At 46.0% G+C, this 22,298-nt stretch overlaps 2 protein-coding genes across 2 annotated transcripts in view; both read right to left on the reverse strand.

Annotated features, from left to right (window-relative positions):
- The window catches only part of IPP (intracisternal A particle-promoted polypeptide), a 523,673-nt gene that overhangs the window by 269,092 nt on the left and 232,283 nt on the right, over positions 1 to 22,298 (reverse strand). The window lies entirely within an intron of this gene.
- Positions 1 to 22,298, reverse strand: part of BTBD19 (BTB domain containing 19) — a 110,852-nt gene that overhangs the window by 79,565 nt on the left and 8,989 nt on the right. Inside the window, exons 2-3 of the mRNA XM_060231737.1 lie at positions 14,799 to 15,006; positions 5,381 to 5,434 (exon numbers count right to left, since the gene is read on the reverse strand). Coding sequence (XP_060087720.1) covers positions 5,381 to 5,434; positions 14,799 to 15,006 — 262 coding nt within the window. The remainder of the gene's footprint in view (positions 1 to 5,380; positions 5,435 to 14,798; positions 15,007 to 22,298) is intronic.

Raw genomic sequence — 22,298 nt, forward strand, 5'->3', positions numbered from 1 at the left:
TGCTTGGTCTTTTGTGATTCTGCTGGTTTTGTTTTGGTTTTTTTTTAAATTACCTCTGGTTGGTGTGGGGGTTGGCGAGGGTGTGTGTGGGCTGGGTCACTTTCTTGTTGTTATAGAGTGATTTTTGGAATCTGAGTGTGCTCTCGGTTTGGCTAGGGCCACTAAATAGGCTGCCCCACTAATAAGGGTGTTTTTAGGGATTGTGTTTTTTTGAAATTAAAAAAAAATTAATCCAGTTTAGGTCTTTATCTCCTTTCACAATTCAAGTAGGCCAGATAGGGGTGCTTTAAAAAGATTTTAGGTTTCTCATAAAAGGCAGCGTGACTACTAGGCCACATCAGGCTCCCTTTTAAAGAGACTAGGGTTGCAGCAGCGGTGCATCTGGCTTTCAGCCACTGAAAGCCGGTGCATCCTTAGATTTCCATAGGGTAAACCACAGCTTCTCTCATGTTATAGAGGACACCTGATTTCTAGTTTGCAAGGAAATCAGGTTTGTCCCAGGATCTAGTTAGGAGAAGTTTAACTAGGAGGATATAACAAGGATTGCCTTCATCTCAAGGTAGCCTTTTAAAAACTGCAGCCAGGTAGAGACAGGATCACCTAGTCTCCTAAACTTTACCAGACTACTACCCCAACCCAAAGAAGGACAGGTTAGGGACCAAAAAAACAAATAAACAAGCTTTGGTGGGAGGGTTTTTAAAAAGAAGTCAGGGCACCTGTTGGTTCAGGGTACAGTGCAGTGAGTTAGGTTTGTAAAAAATCCCACTCTCAGTTCAGGTTCTGTGAGACTGGCCAAGGGTGACATGAGTGACAGGCAGCAGAAGAGGGGCCCTGGGGGCAAGGCCAAAGAGAAGACTAGAGGGGTGGAGGGGAGGGGGAGGACCCAGGTCTCCCCCCCCACCTGTGCGTGGGGCCACTCCACAGCCGCTTTCCAGCACTCCGACCTCTGGCCAGAGTGTGATGAAGAAGAAGGCCCGCCTTGGGCCCTTCATCGAGGCTGCTGCTGGGGCGCCCCCAGCAAAGGTGCCATTAGGTGCTGGCACTGTGCAGGGGTCTGCTGCTCGGGCAGTCTCTCCTCCAGCTGATGTCGCTCGGCCTCAGCAGCCGGAGGAGGGGCAGCAAGAGCAGCCCTCCTTGGAGATGAGCTTTGGGGACAGTTTTCTGTCCAAAACGATCACCCCAAGGAGGGTGCAGAGTGTCGTGCAGGAACTGGAGGAGAAGCTGGTTGAGGAGGACCAGCCCCTTTCTTTGGTTCCTTCAAGCACCAGCAGTCCTTCAGGGGATAGCCAGGAGGGGAGGCCGCATGGGGTGGAGGGGGAAGAGATGGAGACACACGAGGTGCCTCCATCTCCACCCACTTCCCCCCGGCGGCCAGCCCCTCCTGCCACCCCGAGACACGATGTGTCTCCCCCGAGCACCTCAAAGGAGGTGGCTGCGGACACCCAACCTGCCAGTCAGTTTGGGCATCCGTTCACCTCTGAAGTACGGAAGCATTTCCAACTTATGGAGGATCCACGTTATGCGCAGTGCAAGCTGTGCAGGGCCCGGATCAGTCGTGGGCGGGACCCTGCCCACCTGACTCCGGGGGGGATGCGGAATCACCTGCGGAAGAACCACCCGGGGGTGCTTCTTAAGGGGGAGAAGCAGGCTGGTGCTGTGTTGTCCAAGCGGACAACAACAACACCCAGCCAGGAGGTCCGTCCCATCGCGACTACCTCTGCTCTCCAGGAGCATTCCATGGGAGAACAGGGACGCCAGGCATCTCTGCCTGAGATGTTTGGTAGGGGCACCTCTGTGCCAAGAGGGGGAATCAGGCACGGCAGGAGGGTGATCGCCTGGAACCTTGCCAGGTCGGTCGCCCATGGGCTTCCATTTTCAGTGATCGAGAATCCTGGGGTGTGGGGGTTGCTGGAGTACCTGGCGCCCTGGTACAAAATTCCTGCTAGAACCACCCTTAGCAGGACCATTGTGCCAGCTGTTTTCAGGGTGACCAGATCTGTGGTGAAGGAGCATTTTGCCCGTGCTGCCGGGGGGACTGTTCATTTCACCTCAGATATCTGGACCTCCAAACATGCATTCGAGGGGTATCTCTCCCTGACTGCGCATTGGTGGCAACCCAGAGAGGTGGTTGGGGGTGGCAGTAGCGACAGGCAGGGTCAGGGCCGCCGGGCCGGCTATCGCTGGGCCTTGCTGCACGCCGAAGCAGTCGACGCGCCGCACACGGCGGACACTCTCGGAGCCATCCTCTCGCTGAGGGCTGGGTAGGCAGCGTCCCCGTCGCCACGGGCTTCGTGGTGACTGATGGTGGCTCAAACATCAAGGCGGCTGTCCAACGTCAGGGCCTAAAACGCCTTCCTTGCGTGGCCCACCTTCTCCACCTCGTGGTTAAGAACGCATTGGGACAGACGAAAAGCAAGGATCGTCTGTATCTAGCCGTGACCCATGAGTACCGACTTCTGCTCCAGAAGTGTCGGTGCATCACGGGTCACTTCTCACGCAGCAATACGGACTCGTATCGGCTGCTTGAGAAACAGACACTGACAGGCGTGCCAGGGCACCGCCTGATCGGTGACATCAGCACACGCTGGAACTCCACTTGCGCCATGCTGGAGCGCATGGTGGAGCAGAGAGCAGCCCTGGATGCCTTTGTCTCTGAGACGAGGGTCTTCTGGGATGAGAACCATCTGTGAGGAAAAGCCCCCTACTTTTCATACATGTGAACATCATGATCACCAGCATGGTTGCCAGGGTGCCTGGAGATTTGACTCTCACACCTCTGCTCTAAGAAGTGGACTTTGCTTACAGTTTCTAAGGCTTATATGGCAGCTTTGCATTCTACATCTCTGAAGAGTGTTAGCCAGAACTACAGACATGCTCCAGCTGCTCCTTGTGTGCCCAGTCTTGGCCACTGCAGTGGAAGAAGCCAGGCCACCATGTTTCCAGCCTGGCTCCATGGACCTAAAGCTAACAACAGCAGAATCCAGCTTGCTTTCCTGACCCAAGCATACCCTACCAGGCTGAACTCATTCCTTCTTAGTGGGAAAGTCACACGTACACACCCTGAGCCTGCAAGCAACCCATTTACCTCATGAATGGATTAATAGCTCCACTGTTGATCCTAATTGCTCAGCAATACCAGAACAATAAATCTTGCCCAGCAGAAGATGAGAAAGAGGAAGGACATCTCCTGTCTCCATCAAGTCTTTTGTCTACACCGGGTGGTACCTAGGCCAGCATTTGATTCCCTATTGTCACCTTCCCAGCTAATCCCATTTAATCTTAAGTATCCAGCCATTCCCATTCTCACCCTAGTCTAATACCTTGGAGCCGCCCCAGGCAGCATCGCAGCTTGGAAATTTCCAGCTTCACCAGACTAAGGTGAAGTTCATTGGTCAAAACTGGCATCCAATTAGGTGTCAGCAAGGGATGTCCAGCCTCCTTGGTCATCATAGAGCCTCCCCCTGCTCCTCCCCAAGACCTCCCAGTCCCTTAGGGTCTGAGGAAGCCTATTTAACCTCTGACCCAACTCCACTCATGTGTGCCTTCTATTCAGCAACCCACCTTCCGCTGTCTAGATCCATCCCCAATTCTGGCCACAGTTTTGGGTCCATTTCCCCTGTCCTCTCATGTCGCCATTGGAACCTTCCTGGAAGAACTACGATGGTAAATATCGCCCTGTAAGTCTACCCTGATATGTGTCCCTATCAATCTATCTATTTTTCCTAGACCTGTATGAATGTGTGAATGTTTTGTATTTTTATCTTGTATGAAAGAAATATTATTCTAAATAAATTACAATTGGTTTTCATTAAATTAGAGTCCATGTTTATTGAGCATTGACTCTCTGAATGGTTGAGCCTGGTATACACAGATAATAAAGATTCCTATTGGGCTAGCTGTCTCTCAGTCTAATTCCCCAAGTTATTTTGAGAGCAGTTTCCCTAACACATCTCACCCAAGAGGATTGGGTGGTCATTTCTCAGACTGTGGAGGTTATTGGGCCCTTCAAGACCTACACAGAAATGCTCTCGTCTGACACGGCGAGCATCGCACTGGTCGTCCCCATGGTCCAGATGGCCCGTGAGGACCTGGCCTCGTTTCTAGTGCCAGCTCAAGGCCGTGCAGACGTTCTTCCAGTGGTGCATGCCCTGGTTGTTAGGCTGCAGGAAGGGCTCGAGGCCCGCTTTCAGACTTTCACCCAGGATAAGGTCTACATGATGGCGACCATGTTAGACCCGCGCCTTAAGGGCACAGTCGCCGAGCGGGCCAACGAGCTCGATCGCTGGCGAGACGAGCTCTCCCAGAAGGTCGAGCATTCCAGAGTCAGGGGGCCCCAGTGCCGGTAATTGAGGAGGAGGGGGGTGGAAGCAGCTCATCTGCGACTTCCACTGCTGTTGTTCATCCCCAGCCTCCCCAGCTACGCAGTGTTTCCCACCAGACTCATGCCACGAGGAGTGCTGAGGTGACATTCATCGGGCGGGTCGTTGGCCCCTCTAGGAGCGGTAGGGCACCAAGAGCGGAGATGGGTGCTGCGATGGTGATGGACTATCTTTTTGAGCCCCTCGAGCCGCAGGAAGCGTCTCCTTTGGACTACTGGGTCACGAAGGAGGGGGTCTGGCCGGCCCTCTCCTCCATGGCCAAGGCGTTCCTCTCCTGCCCACCGACGAGCTTGTAGAGCGAGCGCGTCTTTTCACATATGGGCGACATTGTCTGCCCACATCGCAATCGCCTGCAACCCTGGACAGTTGAGCAGTTGGTCTTCCTGAAGGTCAACTTGCCAATGTTCGGCTCCCCGGACATGGACTTTGAGAGTGAATGAAGTGAGCACCTACTTGTGCCTGCATCCTCTCTTGGCCCGTGCTTGGAAGGTGGTTGTAAAACGCTCCTCCAATAAAAATTGTCTAGAGTCCAAAGACAGCCCAAAAACTCACTCACAAATTGATTGGCAGTGCATCCCCCCCCCCTTTTCCCTCCCCAAACCAAAAGTGAATGCTGGTTTAAAAACTGCAGAGCGATCCGAATTTCTCCAGTCCTCCATCCACACATGCCTAATAATACTGAAAGGGCCATTGCAGCCCCCAACTGTAACCAACAGCACCCACAGGCCCAGCCAGGATAACCCACCCAGTTTTTTTTCAGGGGCAGGAGGAAGAAAGAGGGAGGTGCCAGTGATGATGACAGGCAGCCAGCAGCCATACCAATGCTGAGGTCCCTCTAATGGGACAGTGATGCTGGTGTGTTACTGCTGAGCTGAGAGAGAAGGAATGGTTCCCTTCCTCTCACACAATCTGAGGTCTGCTTCTGATTATGCTACAGTTTCACAAGGCAAAAGCTGTCTTTCCACAAAGAATCAACACAGGCCACAAGCAGCTATTCTCACCTTTCTGAGATCATTCAGTCCATACTCAATGGATGATGTCAGCACCTCCAGAGCCTACACAAGGAAACAAAGTGATGATCAGTGTTGTAAGAGCCCCCCCAGTTGGGGCTTTCAAAGATTAGCCAGCTGAGAACCCCCATTTTGATTATACATTTTTTGCAAACCTCCCAAGCCCTCCCTTTCTCCCTTGCTCATATCCTCATGCCAGATGGACAGACCCTTTTCATAGCATGATATTGAAATTACTGACTAGCAAGTAATTATTTCTTGAACCAGGTCTTTTTTGTATCTCCCACAGCCAAGGGCTTAACCATAAGCAAAATAACAATCTCATTATCTGGAGCCTAATTAAATGCTTGTGGTTTAGAATGGCCTTGTGATTGGCCATTCACACAGATAAAATAATAATTCCATCCAGGTGAATCATTTTCCAAGCCCAGTTCTCAAGCCATCCTATATTCAGCATGACATGTGAGAAAAATTATTATGATTCATTAATAACAATAACACTGAATTTATTGCACATATAAACAGGAGTGCTGCAGCAGCTTAAATAAATAAGACTAACAAAATTTTATTCTAGCATCATCTTTCAAAAACTACAGCCCCTGTCTTCAGATGTACTGAGGGGATCCTCATCATGCAGGCTATTTTGTATAGGTTTGCCAATCCCCAGGTCCCAGCGGGGATTCTTCCACTTTCCCAGGCTGCTTCCTGCCTCCAGTCAGCTGGCTGGCGGGGAGAAACCCCACCCCCAGAGGACCATGTGCCTTTAGAGGCTTCAGTCTCCGATTAAAAGGCTTCCTCTTGGGATGGTGTATCTGTTACTTTGAAGAAGTTGGCAGCAACTCATGAGTAGAGAAGCCAATCCATTGCTTCAGAGTCACCAGAAATGGGCGGGGGGGGGGAAACGTCTGCTGAGCACTTCATTATTCCCTATGTGGAGATCGATTCTCATAGGGTATAATGGAGAATTGATCTGGAGGTTTCAGGGGCTCTGGGGGAGCTGTTATTTGAGATAGAGGCACCAAATTTTCAGTATAGTATCTAGTGCCTCTCCCCAAAGAACCCCCCAAGTTTCAAAATGATTGGACCAAGGGGTCCAATTCTATGAGCCCCAAGAAAAGTTGCCCCTATCCTTCATTATTTCCTATGGAAGGAAGACATTTAAAAAGGTGTGCTGTCCCAAAGAAGATGGAGATTAAATGAAGGTTTGCTACAGAATAAAGAAATAGTGACATCTCTAAAAAACGAAAGCCAAGTTTTCTTCCAAATAAACGATAAAGAAGATATTGAATTCCAGATGGTGTGGGATGCCTATAAAGCAGTAATGAGAGGAATATTGATAACATTGAACAATAAAGATAAGAGGGCAAAAGATAAACAGATGTTGGACATTCAAAATGAAATCAAGAAAAAAGGTGAATTAAGGAAAAGGCCAGGGAAAAAGAAAATTATGAGGGAGATTACAATACTGCAAACACAAATGAGACATTTGTTAAATAAAGAACTGGAATGGAATTTGAAAAAATTACAGCAAAAGTCTTTTGAGGGAGCAAATAAACCTGGAAAGTACCTGGCCTGGCAATTAAAAAAAAAGAAAGAAAGTAAAATTATTAGTAGGATTGTGGCTGATAGAAGAGAGATAGTGAACCAAGAAGGAATAAAGAGAGATTTTTTAAAATATTATGCTAAACTATTTAAAGGTGTTAAAATAAAGAAAGAAAAGATGGAACTGTATTTACAAAATATTAAAATAACAGCCTTAACAGAAAATATGAAAAAAGTTTTGAATGCACCAATTGAAAGAATAGAGATTGAAGCTGCGATCAATGCAATGAAAATTGGAAAGGCACCTGGGCCAGATGGATATACAGCTAAGTTCTTTAAAACCTTTAAAGAGGAATTAATACCAAAACTCCAAAAATTGACGAATATAAGATTAAAAGGTAAAATACCAAATACATGGAAGGAAGCAGTGATTTCGTTAATTCCAAAAGAAGATAGAGATGTCACGAATGTAAAAAATTATAGACCGATTTCATTATTGAATAATGACTATAAAATATACCCAAGAATATTGGCAGAACAACTTTTTCAAATATTGCTTAACTTTATAAAGGAAGATCAAGCAGGGTTTCTCCCCCAAAAGACAGATAAGAGACAATATTAGGACTGTTGTAAATATTGTAGAATATTATAAAAGACATGCAGAAAAAGAAGTAGCACTATTCTTTGCGGACGCAGAGAAAGCATTTGATAATCTAAACTGGGACTTTATGTTTGCAGTTATGGAGAAAATGGAGTTGGGAGAAGACTTTATAAGGATGGTAGAAGCAATATATACTGAACAACGTGCAAGGCTATGTATAAATGCAGAAGATATGATAATTAGTAAAGGTACAAGACAAGGGTGTCCGCTCTCTCCACTGTTGTTTATAATGACACTTGAAATTTTGCTGATGCAAATTCAAGAAGACAAAGAAATAGAAGGATTAAAAATAAAAGGATTTACTTATAAATATAGAGCATTTGCAGATGATATAATGTTTATAAATGAAAATCCCACTAAAGTAACACCTTTGCTGTTAGCTAAAATACAAGAATATGGAGAACTGACGGGATTCTATATAAATAAAGAAAAATAAAAAATTTTATGTAAGAATATGCAAGTAAGTAAACAAAAGGAGTTACAAAAGCTAACGGGTTGTGAAGTTACCTCGAAGGTAAAATATTTGGGTGTGGAGAGAACGACGAATAATATTGATTTGTTTAAAAATAATTATGAGAAGCTATGGCGTAAAATGGATGAAGATATGATAAAATGGAATAAACTTAATTTGTCATTGCTTGGAAGAATAGCTGCAATTAAAATGAACATTTTACCAAGAATAATGTATTTATTTCAAACTATTCCGATTGTGAAGGACAGCAAGCAGTTTAACAGATGGCAGAGGAAGATCTCAGAATTTGTGTGGGCTGGGAAGAAACCAAGGATCAAAATGAAAATTTTAACAGATGCAAAAGAGAGAGGAGGATTCCAATTACCAGATTTAAAACTATATCATGAAGCAGTCTGCTTAATGTGGATAAAAGAATGGGTGATGCTACTAAACAGAAAACTTTTGGCGTTGGAAGGTCATGGAAATAAATTCGGCTGGCACGCTTATATGTACTATGGGGAAAAAAAGATGGATGGTTTTTTCTCTCACCATTATATAAGAAATAATTTGTTGAATACGTGGATGAAATATAAGAAATATGGTGAAGAGAGAAAACCGTTCTGGATAGTGCCAGCAGAAGTGATAAAAATAACGGCTGAAGTGGGTGAAGAAAAGTGGTTGTCATATAATCAGCTATTAAAAATAGAGCTGAAAACTGTGAAAGAGCTGAATAATAAATATGACTGGTTTCAAATGCAACAAATAAAGAGTTTGGTGGAAAAAGACATTAAAACTGAAGGAATAAGAAAAGAACAAACAGAAATGGAAATAGTTCTGCTTGGAGATAATGAAAAATTAATTTCAAAACTATATAAACTGCTTTTGAAATGGTCTACAGAAGATGAAGTAGGGAAATTTCAAATGATTAAGTGGGCAATTAATGTAAATAAAGAAATACAGATGGAAACTTGGGAATATCTTTGGAAGAATTCTATAAAGCTTTCAACATGTCATAGTATTTAAAATGATGTATAGATGGTATATAACTCGTAAAAAGTTGGCAAAGATGAACAATAAAATGCCAGATAGATGTTGGAAGTGTAAAAAACATGAAGGTTCTTTTTACCATATGTGCTGGACTTGTGAAAGAGCAAAAAAGTATTGGCAGGTGATTCAACAAGAAATATCTAGGATCTTGGGATATGAAATCAAGAAAGTTGCAGAGACTTTTCTGTTGGGATTATATATGGAAAAATTTCCAAAAGAAGATAGAATTATAATTTGGTACTTGCTCTCAGCTGCTAGGACATTGTATGCGCAGTTGTGGAAGCAAGAAAGAACACCAGAGAAATGGGATTGGATTATAAAAGTTATAACATGGAATGAAATGGACAAATTGACAAGAATTTTAAAAGACTATGATCTAGAAACTTTTAAGTTGGAGTGGAAAAAGTTTAGAAGTTATATAGAAAAGATTGGAAAATAAAAGGACATTGGACAATTTTTGATAATGATTAAGTCTTAAAAGAAAGAAAAATAGAAAATTTTGTTTTATTAGTTAAGGGTACCTTTAAATATTAGTATTTTAGGTATACAACACCGATGGGGGTCAAGTAATAATAATAATAATAAGTTTTTATTTATACCCCGCCCTCCCCGCCAAGGCAGGCTCAGGGCGGCTTACAAAGCATGATATAATAGCATGGTATAACAATAAACAGATAATAAAATCAATAAACAACGGCATAGATACAATATATAAATTAATATTAAATTAAGCTACGGTATTAAAATTAAGCTAAAAGCAATACAATGGTGCTACAATCTCTGTTTATCCAAAATAGCGTAATATTAGTTCTGGTTCCATCTTAAAAGGCTAATTGGAAGAGAGCGGTTTTGCAGGCCCTACGGAACTGATTGAGATCCCGTAGGGCCCGCACCACTTCCGGCAGCTGATTCCACCATTGGGGTACTTTTATGGAGAAGGCCTGCTTCCTGGTTGCTTTAAGTTTGGCCTCCTTAGGCCCAGGGATTTCCAAAAGATTTTGTGAGCTGGAGTGCAGTGCTCTGTAGGGAACATATGGAGAGAGGCGGCCCCTAAGGTAGGCAGGTCCTCGGCCATATAGGGCTTTAAAGGTAATAACAGCACCTTGTAACGAACCCGGTATACAATTGGCAGCCAGTGCAGTTCCCGCAGCCTAGGCCACACATGTTCCCACCGAGGTAGTCCCACCAGCAGCCTGGCTGCCGCGTTCTGCACTAGCTGCAGTTTCCGGGTTTGGTACAGGGGCAGCCCATGTAGAGGGCATTACAGTAGTCCAATCTCGAGGTGACCATCGCATGAATCACTGTTGCCAGGTCGCCTCGCTCCAAGGAGGGGGCCAACTGCCTCACCCGTCTAAGGTGAAAGAAGGCGGATTTGGCAGTGGCAGCTATCTGGGCCTCCATTGTCAGGGAAGACTCCAGTACCACTCCCAAGCTCCTGACCTCACGCACTGGTTCCAATGGTGCCCCATCAAAAGCTGGAAGGGGAATCCCTCCTTCCGGACCGCTGCGACCTAGGCAAAGGACCTCTGTCTTCACTGGATTCAATTTCAGCCCGCTCAGCTTGATCCAATCAGCCATGGCTTGCAATGCCTGGTCCATATCTACAGGGACGTCGGCAGCCTGGCCACCCATCAATAGATAGAGCTGGGTGTCATCAGCATACTGGTGACAACCCAGCCCATATCTCCGGGCAATCTGGGCAAGGGGGCGCATGTAGATGTTAAATAACATTGGAGAGAGAACCGCCCCCTGGGGCACCCCACAATTAAGTGGGTGCCTCTGGGACAGCTCTCCCCCAACTGCCACCCTTTGTCCCTGACCTTCAAGGAAAGAGGAAAGCCACTGTAAGGCTAACCCCTGAATCCCTGCGTCAGCGAGGCGGCGGGTCAGCAGCCGATGATCGACCATATCGAACGCTGCCGATAGATCTAGCAACAGCAGTACCGCCACACCGCCTCAATCCAGATGTCGCCGGAAATCATCCATGAGGGTGACCAGCACTGTCTCTGTCCCGTGGCCCGGGTGGAAGCCGGACTGAAAAGGATCTAAGGTGGAAGCGTCATCCAGGAAGCTCTGCCGCAGCCCTCTCTATAACTTTGCCCAAAAAGGGCAAATTTGAGACCGGCCGGTAATGCGCCAATTCGGCCGGATCTGATGTAACGTTTTTCAGGAGGGGGCAGACCACTGCCTCCTTCAGAGGGGTTGGAAAAAGACCCTCCAAAAGAGATCTATTTATGATGTCCCGTATAGGACATCTTAGCTCCTCCTGGCAAGCTTTAATTAACCAAGAGGGGCAAGGGTCCAAATCGCAAGTTATTGGGCGTGCAGCAGAGAGGATTCTGTCAACTTCTTCCAAGCTGAGAGGGTCGAAACGATCCAGGGTCAAACCAGAAGGCAGGCACGGAGCCTCGAGTCTACTTACTGTATCCAACATGGCAGGGCAATCATGGCGGAGTGATTGGACTTTGCAAAAAATTTCGCAAAAGCCTCACAGCCTATCTCCAATTCCTTAACATTTGGTTTGCCTTGTGGAAATGTAGTAAGATTCCGAATTGTTCTAAACAGTTGTGCCGGGCGCAAATTTGCAGACGCAATCTTAGCCGCAAAGTATATCTTCTTTGCGGCCTTGACTGCCATCTCATAGGACCTCATAAATTCCCTATAAGATGCTCTAGTCACTTCGTCCCGATCTCATCAATGGCCGTAGAGAGCCGGCTATTCCAGGACTCAATCAGGCCATCGAGGGAACCGCCAGAGGGCCAGGGATCCCATACAGCCAATTGGAACCGTTCCGGGTCCATTTGGCTCCGCGGGCGAGCCATAATACGCTCGTCGCCTAAGCAGGTTTGGAGTGGAATGTCCATGCGAGCCCTGAGAGCAAGGTAACGAACACTTTGTAGAGATCTAGAATTCCTAAGCTAAAGACCCTGTCCCATTTTAACATCTGATAGGACATGTATAGAAAGAGGGAGGGACAAAGCAGTTAACATAAGAACATAAGAGAAGCCATGTTAGATCAGGCCAAAGGCCCATCCAGTCCAACATTCTGTGTCACACAGCGGCCAAATATATATATATATATATATATATATATATATATACACACACACACACACACATACACACTGTGGCTAATAGCCACTGATGGACCTCTGCTCCATATTTTTATCTAACCCCCTCTTGAAGGTGGCCATGCTTGTGGCCGCCACCACCTCCAGTTGTGTTTTGCCTATTCCTTTTGTATCCCTGGCTCAATTTGGTGTGGTGCTAAAAGTATGCTTGTAAACATTTTCTTTTAAAAATAAATACATTATAACTTAGATACTGACTGTGGTTCTCTGTACTACACAGACCTCACCATCTCCAACATGCTGGGGGAAAGGCAGGCAGCCATTCCTCCAAGGGCACACAAGGCAGTAAACTGTCTCCGTGGTGACCTGGTGCTGTGCAGTGGGAAACACAGAAGCAAGGCCTCATAACTTGGAAAGGAAGCTAGGAGTCCTGACCCTCCCAGTGGGCAATTCCATACAAAAGTCAGGTGGTAATGGTGGGCTACCCCAAAAGGAAAAGAAAAGCCCTTCCAGGTGTGAAAGAACACCTAGGAGGGCAGGGTGGAATAGGGGCTGGAGGCCAGAGCAGACCAGTTCCACCACACTGGGTATAAAATTTCATGTACATACACACTTCATCATATACTGGGGATCAACTCATTGCATCTGAAAAAGCAGGTTCCAGTCCATGAAAGCTTGTGCTGGAATAACATCTATAAGATGCCACAAGACTCCTATTCATTTTTGCTCCTGCAGACAGATTAACACAACTGCCACAGGAGGTGGTGGCGGCCACAAGCATAGCCACCTTCAAGAGGGGTTTAGGTAAAAATATGGAGCAGAGGTCCATCAGTGGCTATTAGCCACAGTGTGTGTACACACACACACACACACACACACACACACATATATATATATTTGGCCACTGTGTGACACAGAGGTCGTTTTCGCACTTAGCGTTTGCTCCCCTTATTCCACGGCGCAATTATGTCCGGCTCATTTTCCTCGTTTTCGCACATGGACTCATTTGCGGAGTTGCTTTCCATGAAGCCCCGGCTCAAATCGTTTTCCCACTGGCATCGACTTGAGTTCAATGCCCTGTCAATCATTTTTTTTTTAAGCGCAAGTCTGGTTGCGTAAGGACGTAATAATGTAACATCGAGCAGTCACAGCTGTTCCTTCCCCTTCTTTTCATGGACAAACCGCATCACGTGTGCTGCTTCTGCTTATGGATTGGCTGCAGCTGTAGTATCCTCCACAGCCCTTTATGTATTAACAGAAGCATTCACAGTGGAGAATCCTAGCACTAGATTCCCCCCCCCAAATTCTGAAGTTGCGAAATATCGCAATAACGAAGAGAGAGAAATCGAGGGGTTTGTGTGTGTGTGTGTGGCAGCTTCTTCCTTTCCCAGCCTCGCTCCCTCCCGGGTGGCGAAGCTGGGATTTCCTCCGCGCTCTTCCCCCTCCCCGGCTGGCGCTTGCAACGGGGACCTGACTGATTCCTGCCGCCAGAGCTCCCCCCCCGCCCCATTCTCTCCTTCCCCTTCTGTGGCGCGTGTGAAGAGCGAGCTTGCGTCTATTTTCTAACCGAGCGGAATGTAGCCAGGGAGAAGAATGCAGGACTCCAACTTCCCATTTTATACATGGCGATTTTGTGCAGGTCCAGAAATCCTGGTGGCACAGCTGAGGGAGGCATTGCCTTTTTAAAACACACACACATGAACGCTTTGGCCCGCGCCGGCACTAGATTTCCCCCCCCCCAACAATGTATAATGTAGTTGCGAGATAACGCAACAGCGAAATAACGCAACTAAAGTCAATAATAATTAAAAAAAATTCTAACGAAACCAATTGAAGTGGCAATTGAGGCTATTCCAGGAGGGTTTTTTTTTTCTATTTGTTAATTTCGAAATATCGCTATTACGCAAGAAATATGAAGTTTAAAAAAAAATGGCCGTGCGGGCACTTTTGGGAAGCGCCGCGAACGGCTGATGATTGGCCAAGGGGGTGGATGGGGTGGGAGGACGGAAAGGGAGAGGGTGACGCCCACAAAGCAGTCGATCCGGCGTGGATGGATTTCCCACAGCAAACTCCGAGGAGTGGATCCGGTGTGGATCCGGAGGTTTTCAAAAACTCCGGAAGCATGTTGAAAAACATACTCCGGCGTGAAACCCCTGAAGCGCTGGAGCAAACCGCAGCGCCGGAGCAACAGGTGCGAAAACCAGGAAAAGATCCGGAGGTAAATGGGGTGCTACGCCGGAGTAAACGCTAGTGCGAAAACGTTCAGAGTGTTGGACTGGATCCAACATGGCTTCTCTTATGTTCTTATCCTTCAGGAAATAAAGTTGTTGGTTATCTTATTCAGAAACAAACATCTGTGGTAGAAGTTAAGAATTATAATAATAATAATTATTATAAAAACCAGCAAAATAAATGCTTCCTAAAATGAATAAAATCAGCCAAAGACAGTGGTGAAGGTTGATTTCTGCATTTGATGGGTTGGCAATTTTTTTTAATGTATCTACAAGGCTGGTTTAGAAGGGCTACTTAATCTTACCATTCCCATTAGCAGATCACACCATAATTTCCTTTTAACCCATCCTCCTATTTAGTATTTCCCTGGAAGTCCAGTCCCTTATTAATACAGGTTCTACTTACAATGGCATTGTTGAGGGTGACACAATTAGTATACAGGTATTCAATGACTGCAAGGAACACCTCTGGCTGTACATGGCTCAGGAGAAGTGGGGCTTGCGTCTCCCGGGGCTGGTTCAGCATTGCATGGAAAGCCTCGCAGCGACAAGAAAGCAGGCAGCGATGGGCAAAGACTTCCTGCTGCTCTCCACCAACCAAGAATGTTACATCACTGTAGGGAAAAAAGCAACAGGAATTTCATTCTAACAGCTCACTATATACATTTCACAACTCTTTATCCTATATTTCCTTCCTCCAGTACTCTAAAGAGTTTGGCTATTTTGTGATCAAAGTAAATTCACCATGAGTCCAATCACATGGTCAGTATCTTTGTAAAACAGGTCCTGTTATTTTATTTCAGGAACCTCTGTTGCTCTGAATTAGTTAGAAATTCAAAAAATAAGAAGCTAAAAAGGCAGTCTTGAAAAACAGATTTAAAATTTGTCTGGAAACTTTAAAACATTTTTAAAAATCAGTCAGTTAACTAGAGACCTCCACATGCAACTGCTGGAGTGACTTTAGGTCAGTCATAACTCTGTTGGAGTTGTTCTCTCAAGAGCAATTTCAGTCAGAGCTCTCTCAATCTCCCCCTCCTGGGGAGGGGAAGAGAAAGGACCCCCCAAAAAACTTTCTTGACTCCATCCCCCAAGTTCCCAGATATTTCCTGAACTGGACCTGGCAACCCTACTGTGAATGCAGATGCTGAATGAAGAGAGGAGACCTGATAACTTCAGCTGGGATATTAAATGGCTAAGTTTATTTATCAATTCAAAAAGGGGGGGAATCTGCTGCACCAACCCCATTCCAAACCCACTTGTATTCAGGCAATTGGTGGGATGGGCCAGAGTCAGGCCCCCTCTGTTAGTGCCTGATTTTATGGGCAGCAAGGGCACTGTGCCTCCAAGCCTAGAGTCCCCACAGGCATACAGCTCAGGCTCCTCCTTGCCAAGCCTTCATGATGGTCAAGGGAGGTATGCCACTTTCTGTCTCCCAAGCCACTGGGCCTTAGGGTCAAGGATAATGGTCCCCCAGATCTATGTAAGCACTGATACCCCAGCCCTGGTCCAAAGAATACTCCTGGTACAAAGAATTCATTTGCATATTAGACCATACCCCCTGATGCCAAGCCAGACAGGACTGCATTCCTGTGCACTCCTGCTCAAAAAATGTCTTGGGGAAAATGTTCAGGGAGGGGGTGGTAAACTCCCCAATCCTCAGCACCATAGACCCAATACAAGCTGTCCCCCCATGTATTTTTAGCCTATTAATATAGGGTTGCCAACTTGGGGTTGGGGAATTCCTGGAGGTTTTGGGAGTGGAGTCTGGAGAGGGCAGGATTTGCACAGGGACCTTAGCAGGATCTAATGCCATAGAATCCAGCCATTTTCTCCAAGGAGACTGATCTCTGACACCTGGGGATCAGATATAATCCTTCAAGATCTCCAGCCCCCATTTGGAAGATGGCACGTGTATAAACCACAAGAAATCCTACTCTACAAAATCTAATCTACTTCAACCTTTTGTAGTTTGAACCTAAAGCCCTATTTGTGAGTGACTAAGGGATTGATTTGCAGACTACATTGAGTGGTCTTTTGAAGGCATCCAGACAGACATGAACAAGACGTTTAACATGGAGAGATTTAGAACCTCCATTTGGCAGCTAGAGAACTTCAGAAAGAGTGTTGTTGCATTTTGTCTTTGCATACAGGTATTCTTCATGGGAGACCAAAAACAGTGTGGGGGGGAGAAGGGTGAAATCTTTTATCCTTCAGTGTTATAACCCTAACCCAATAAGGGAGGGAGGAGCACAGCTCTGAATAGTATTGCCAGGTCCTCCCCCCCCCCCCAGCCACTAGCAGGGGATGGAGGATTCATAGGGTTACCAGTTCCAAGTTGGGAAATTCCTGGCAGTTTGGAGGTAGAGCCTGGGGAGGACAGGGAGCTCAGTGTACTCTGCCTTCCAAAGCATCCATTTTCTCCAGGGGAACTGATCTCTGGAGGTGAGCTCAAATTCTGGACCCACCTGGAGGCTGCCATTCCTAGCTGCGAATAGCATTTTAAAACTAGTGATCAACTGGATCATGGATCTCTTCTGTCTGGATTGGCCCAGCATGTCAATACTTACCAAGGGAGACTCTGAATTTCACCAGACTTTAAACTGAAAATGCATTAGAAGGTTCTGCTTCAGGTGAACAAACTTTGAGTCCAGTTTTGTTTTGTTAGTCTTAAAGGTGCCACTGGACTCAAACTTCATTCTGCTGCTTCAAACCAACATGATATCCACCTGAATCTGCTTTAGGTGAAGTGTTTGAAAGGGAAAACAAATAAGAAATAATGGGTTATACCCAGGGCTCTTTTTTTTGAGGGGGGGAAGCCCAGCAGGAACTCATTTGCATATTAGGCCACACAAACCTGAAGTCAAGTCAGCCAGAACTGTGCTCTTGTGCATTCCTGCTCAAAAAAAGACCTGCTTCATGGTGTTTGCCTAAGCTGTACTGTGTACCCCCCAAGCAACTTTTCCTGAATTGCTGTTGCTACAAGAGGAGATCATAATATTGCTTTGTTGTACTCTGCCCCCCACCCCACCTGCTTCAAATGACTTCCAAGAGACTGTGCCAGAGATCCCCAGGAATATATTGCAGACTTCATCCAAAAGATGGATCCCATTGCCCCTACATGGGCAGAAAGCAATGCTTGGTGCCTGGCTGTGCAATATTAGCCCCTCCTGCATACACAACCCCATGCCTCACTCTGCCATTGACTTGTATCAAATACATTTATTCTTCTGACTATATTCATATATTGTAGAAGACGTTTGGTTGAGTAATTTTGGATTGTGCTCCACTCACAGTTTCTTGTTCTGTTTTGGTTCCCATGGCCAAGGCTGACAAGCCACCAAGTATAGTGTTTACTGAATAGCCTTCTGGATGCACTTGAACACTATACTGCATAAGGTGTTCCACTGGAACAGGCCATACCTATCACAACCTCCTGCCTGCCCTAAACTCCTCAAACTTGTCATAGGCCCTTGTGTAGCTACATCTGGTACATGGGGCCAAGGGACCTTCTATGGCTTGCCAAACCTCACCCCTCCATTTCAGAGAGCTCAGAGAGAGCAAGATTATAAGAAGTGCTATAAGGGTGAGGTTTGCCTTTCTAAACAGCTGGGGAGTTGCTGAGAATTTCTGAGTTTGTGTGACTGTGTGATTGCTGAAAATTCTGAGTTTGTGGTTGCTGGGGAACTGCTGTTTGTTTGGTTTGAGTGGGCTGAAGGTGATTGTTGCTGACTGATTAGAAGTGGCTGTATTCCTGGGGCAGACTGAGGCCCCACCCTCTTTGCATTATTAAGCTGCACCTTGCCAGAGGCGCGAGCCTTTGGCGTGAGCCGAAGGACGAGAGCTAAAGGGCTCTTGGCCTGGGGGCTGTGCAAGGACCAGGAACCCAGATCCCTATTTTCCTTGTGTTCCCAATAAGGTAAGTAGACCCTCCAGAAGGAGAGCCACATAAACAAACAGGATTTAAAAGGGGACTGTATATTTTTAAAAAGCTATCATGAAGGTAGAATGCCAGCAGGGGGGTGGGGGCTTTCCAGTGTTTTGCACTGAGTGTTACATGTATGACTATCTGCCCACAGGACAGAGGTCTTGGGTGTGTGCTCGATGCAAGGAGCTCCTGGTACTCAGGCAACGAGTACCCTTGAGGCCGAGGTGACTGGCCTGGAGAAGCAGAGACAGTCAGTTAGGCACTCCGAGAAGACTCTCGGGGACGTATTAGATGAGCCCCACTCTGAACGTGGCAGCCCCGTTGCTGCCAGGGCGTATGAGGGTCGAGAGGGAACAGGGCACTGTGCTGAGGATAAGGGGAATGTGCTCTCAGAAGGGACCTCTTCTTCAGTTGGTGAGCGGGTATCCTTTTGCGCCAAGGAACCATCCCTGGGCAGGGAGAGGGGGGGGGGTCTTGGTAGTTGGTGATTCAATCCTTAGGCAAGTAGACAGCTGGGTGGCAAAACTGTGTACTGACCATATGGTGACTTGCCTGCCTGGTGCGAAGGTAGCGGACATTATGTATGTTGTAGATAGGCTGATAGAGAGTGCTGGGGAGGAGCCAGTGGTCGTGGTGCATATTGGCACCAACGATGTGGGGAAATGCAGTCGTGAGGTCCTGGAGGAAAAATTTAGGATGCTAGGCAGGAGATTTAAGGCCAGGACCTCCAAGGTAGCCTTCTCTTAAGTGCTACCTGTTCCACATGCAGGGCTGGAGAGACAGGCACAAATTAGAAGTCCCAATGTGTGGATGAGACGATGGTGTAAGGATGAAGGATTTAAGGGTTTAACTTTGTTAGGCACTGTGATCCACTTGCCCCCAGATGGAACCAAGCTGCTGGTGCTTAAAATCAAAAAGGTGGCAGAGCAGTTTTTAAACTATATCTTGGGGGAAAGCCGACAGAAGATGAAATGTCTCTGGTTCAGGAGGACATCTCAAAGAGATGAAGGGTTAACTGTTACTTTTCTACCAGGTAATGGATCAGAGTTGTCCACTGAGATGGTGACAAACAGTATGGAGTGTCTGCCAAAGTCTTGAGGCAGCAGGAAGAAGGTGGTGGGCCTAACTTGCCTGGGAAATTATAGATGTTTGTATACAAATGCTAGAAGGGTTCGAAGTAAAATTGGTGAGTTGGAATGTTTAGTGTTGGGGGAAAACATGGACATTGTGGGAATTTCAGAAACTTGGTGGAATGAGGAGAATCAGTGGGACACGGTGATTCCTGAATATAAATTATATCGGAAGGATAGGGAGGGAAGGGTTGGAGGTGGGGTGGCTCTGTATGTCAGAGAGGGTATACAGTCCAGTAAGACTGAGGTCAGAGAATTAGATTCCCTTCTAGAAATGCTTTGGGTCAAAATAGAGGACCCAAAGGAAATTTAACTATGGGAGTTTGTTATCGCCCACCAAATCAAAAGATAGAGGAGGATTATAATATGATGGAAAGATTAAAGATAGCAGCTAAACGTAAAAACTGTGTCCTAATAGGGGGATTTTAACTACCCGCAGATTGATTGGGTCAATATGTGTTCAGGTCGAGAGAAAGAGATGGAGTTTCAAGATGCTCTTAATGACTGTGCTATGGAGCAGATGGTCACAGAACCTACCAGGGGTGGGGCGATCCTGGATTTGGTCCTAAGTAATGCCCAAGACTTGGTGAAAGATGTAAAAGTGATCGCACCACTTGGGAGCAGTGACCATAATGTTATTGATTTCACCATTTGTATAAATAGGAGTTGCCTCAAAAGACCAGCACAACCATGTTTAACTTTAAAAGGGGTAAATTCTCTGAGATGAGGAGGCATGTGAAGAGGAAACTGAAAGGAAAGGTAAATACAGTCAAAACCTTTGGGGAAGCTTGGAGGCTATTTAAAACTACAGTCCTAGAAGCTCAGATAAAATATATACCACAAGTTAGGAAAGGCACAAACAAGTATAAGAAAAGGCCTGCATGGTTAACAAACAAAGTAATGGAAGCTGTAAAAGGTAAGAAGGACTCCTTTAAGCGGTGGAAAGCTAGTCCAAGTGAGATTAATAAAAGGAAACACAGGCGGTGGCAAATCAAATGCAAGACTGTGATCAGGCAGGCAAAAAGGGACTATGAGGAGCACATTGCAAAAAACATAAAGACCAACAATAAAAATTTCTTCAAATGTATTAGAAGCAGGAAACCAGCCAGGGAGGCAGTGGGGCCCTTGGATGACCAAGGGGTAAAAGGATTACTGAAGGAGGACAGGGAAATGGCTGAGAAGCTGAATGCATTTTTTACCTCAGTCTTCACTGTGGAAGATGAGAAGTGTTTGCCCGCTCCAGAATCACTAATTTTGGAAGGTGTGTTGAAAGACCTGAGTCAAATTGAGGTGACAAGAGAGGAGGTCCTACAACTGATTGACAAATTAAAAACTAATAAGTCACCAGGTCCGGACGGCATACATCCAAGAGTTCTAAAAGAACTCAAAGTTAAACTTGTGGATCTCCTGACAAAAATGTGTAATCTTTCATTGAAACCTACCTCCATTCCTAAGGACTGGAAGGTAGCAAATGTCACCCCTATCTTTAAAAAAGGTTCAAGAAGAGATCTGGGAAATTTCAGGCCAGTCAGTCTGACTTCAATACTGGGAATGTTGGTAGAAACCATTATCAAGGACAGAATGAGTAGGCACATTGATGAACACAAGTTATTGAGGAATACTCAGCATGGGTTCTGTAAGGGAAGATCTTGCCTCACTAACCTGTTACAGTTCTTTGAGGGGGTGAACAAGCATGTGGACAAAGGGGACCCAATAGATGTTGTTCCAGAAAGCTTTTGATAAAGTTCCTCATCAAAGGCTCTTTAGTAAGCTCGGGAGTCATGGAGTAAAAAGACAGGTCCTCTTGTGGATCAAAAACTGGCTAATTAATAGGAAGCAGAGAGTGTCTATAAATGGGCAGTCTTCACAGTGGAGGACGGTAAGCAGTGGGGTGCCGCAGGGCTTAGTACTGGGTCCCATGCTCTTTAACTTGTTCATTAATGATCTGGAGCTGGGAGTAAGCAGTGAAGTGGCCAAGTTTGCAGATGACACTAAATTGTTCTGGGTGGTGAGAACCAGAGAGGATTGTGAGGCACTCCAAAGGGATCTGTTGAGGCTGGGTGAGTGGGCGTCAACGTGGCAGATGAGGTTCAGTGTGGCCAAGTGCAAAGTAATGCACATTGGGGCCAAGAATCCCAGCTACAAATACAAGTTGATGGGTTGTGAACTGGCAGAGACTGACCAAGAGAGAGATCTTGGGGTCATGGTAGATAACTCACTGAAAATGTCAAGACAGTGTTAGATTGCAATAAAAAAGGCCAACGCCATGCTGGGAATCATTAAGAAGGGAATTGAAAACAAATCAGCCAGTATCATAATGCCCCTGTATAAATCGATGGTGCGGTGTCATTTGAAATACTGGGTACAATTCTGGTCACCGCACCTCAAAAAGGATATTATAGCACTGGAAAAAGTGCAGAAAAGGGCAACTAGAATGATTAAAGGGTTGGAACACTTTCCCTATGAAGAAAGGTTAAAACACTTGGGGCTCTTTAGCTTAGAGAAACGTCGACTGCGGGGTGACATGATAGAGGTTTACAAGATTATGCATGGGATGGAGAAGGTAGAGAAAGAAGTACTTTTCTCCCTTTCTCACAATACAAGAACTCATGGGCATTGAATGAAATTGCTGAGCAGTCAGGTTAAAACGGATAAAAGGAAGTACTTCTTCACCCAAAGGGTGATTAACATGTGGAATTCACTGCCACAGTGAATGTGTGTGTGTGTATGTATATGTGTGTGTATGTGTGTGTGTGTGTATGTGTGTACACATACACATATATTGGTCACTGTTTGACACAGAATGTTGGACTGGATGGGCCATGGGCCTGATCCAACATGGCTTCTCTTA

The sequence above is a fragment of the Heteronotia binoei genome, chromosome 2, assembly GCF_032191835.1.
Source record: "Heteronotia binoei isolate CCM8104 ecotype False Entrance Well chromosome 2, APGP_CSIRO_Hbin_v1, whole genome shotgun sequence".
In the NCBI taxonomy this organism is placed as follows: Eukaryota; Metazoa; Chordata; class Lepidosauria; order Squamata; family Gekkonidae; genus Heteronotia; species Heteronotia binoei.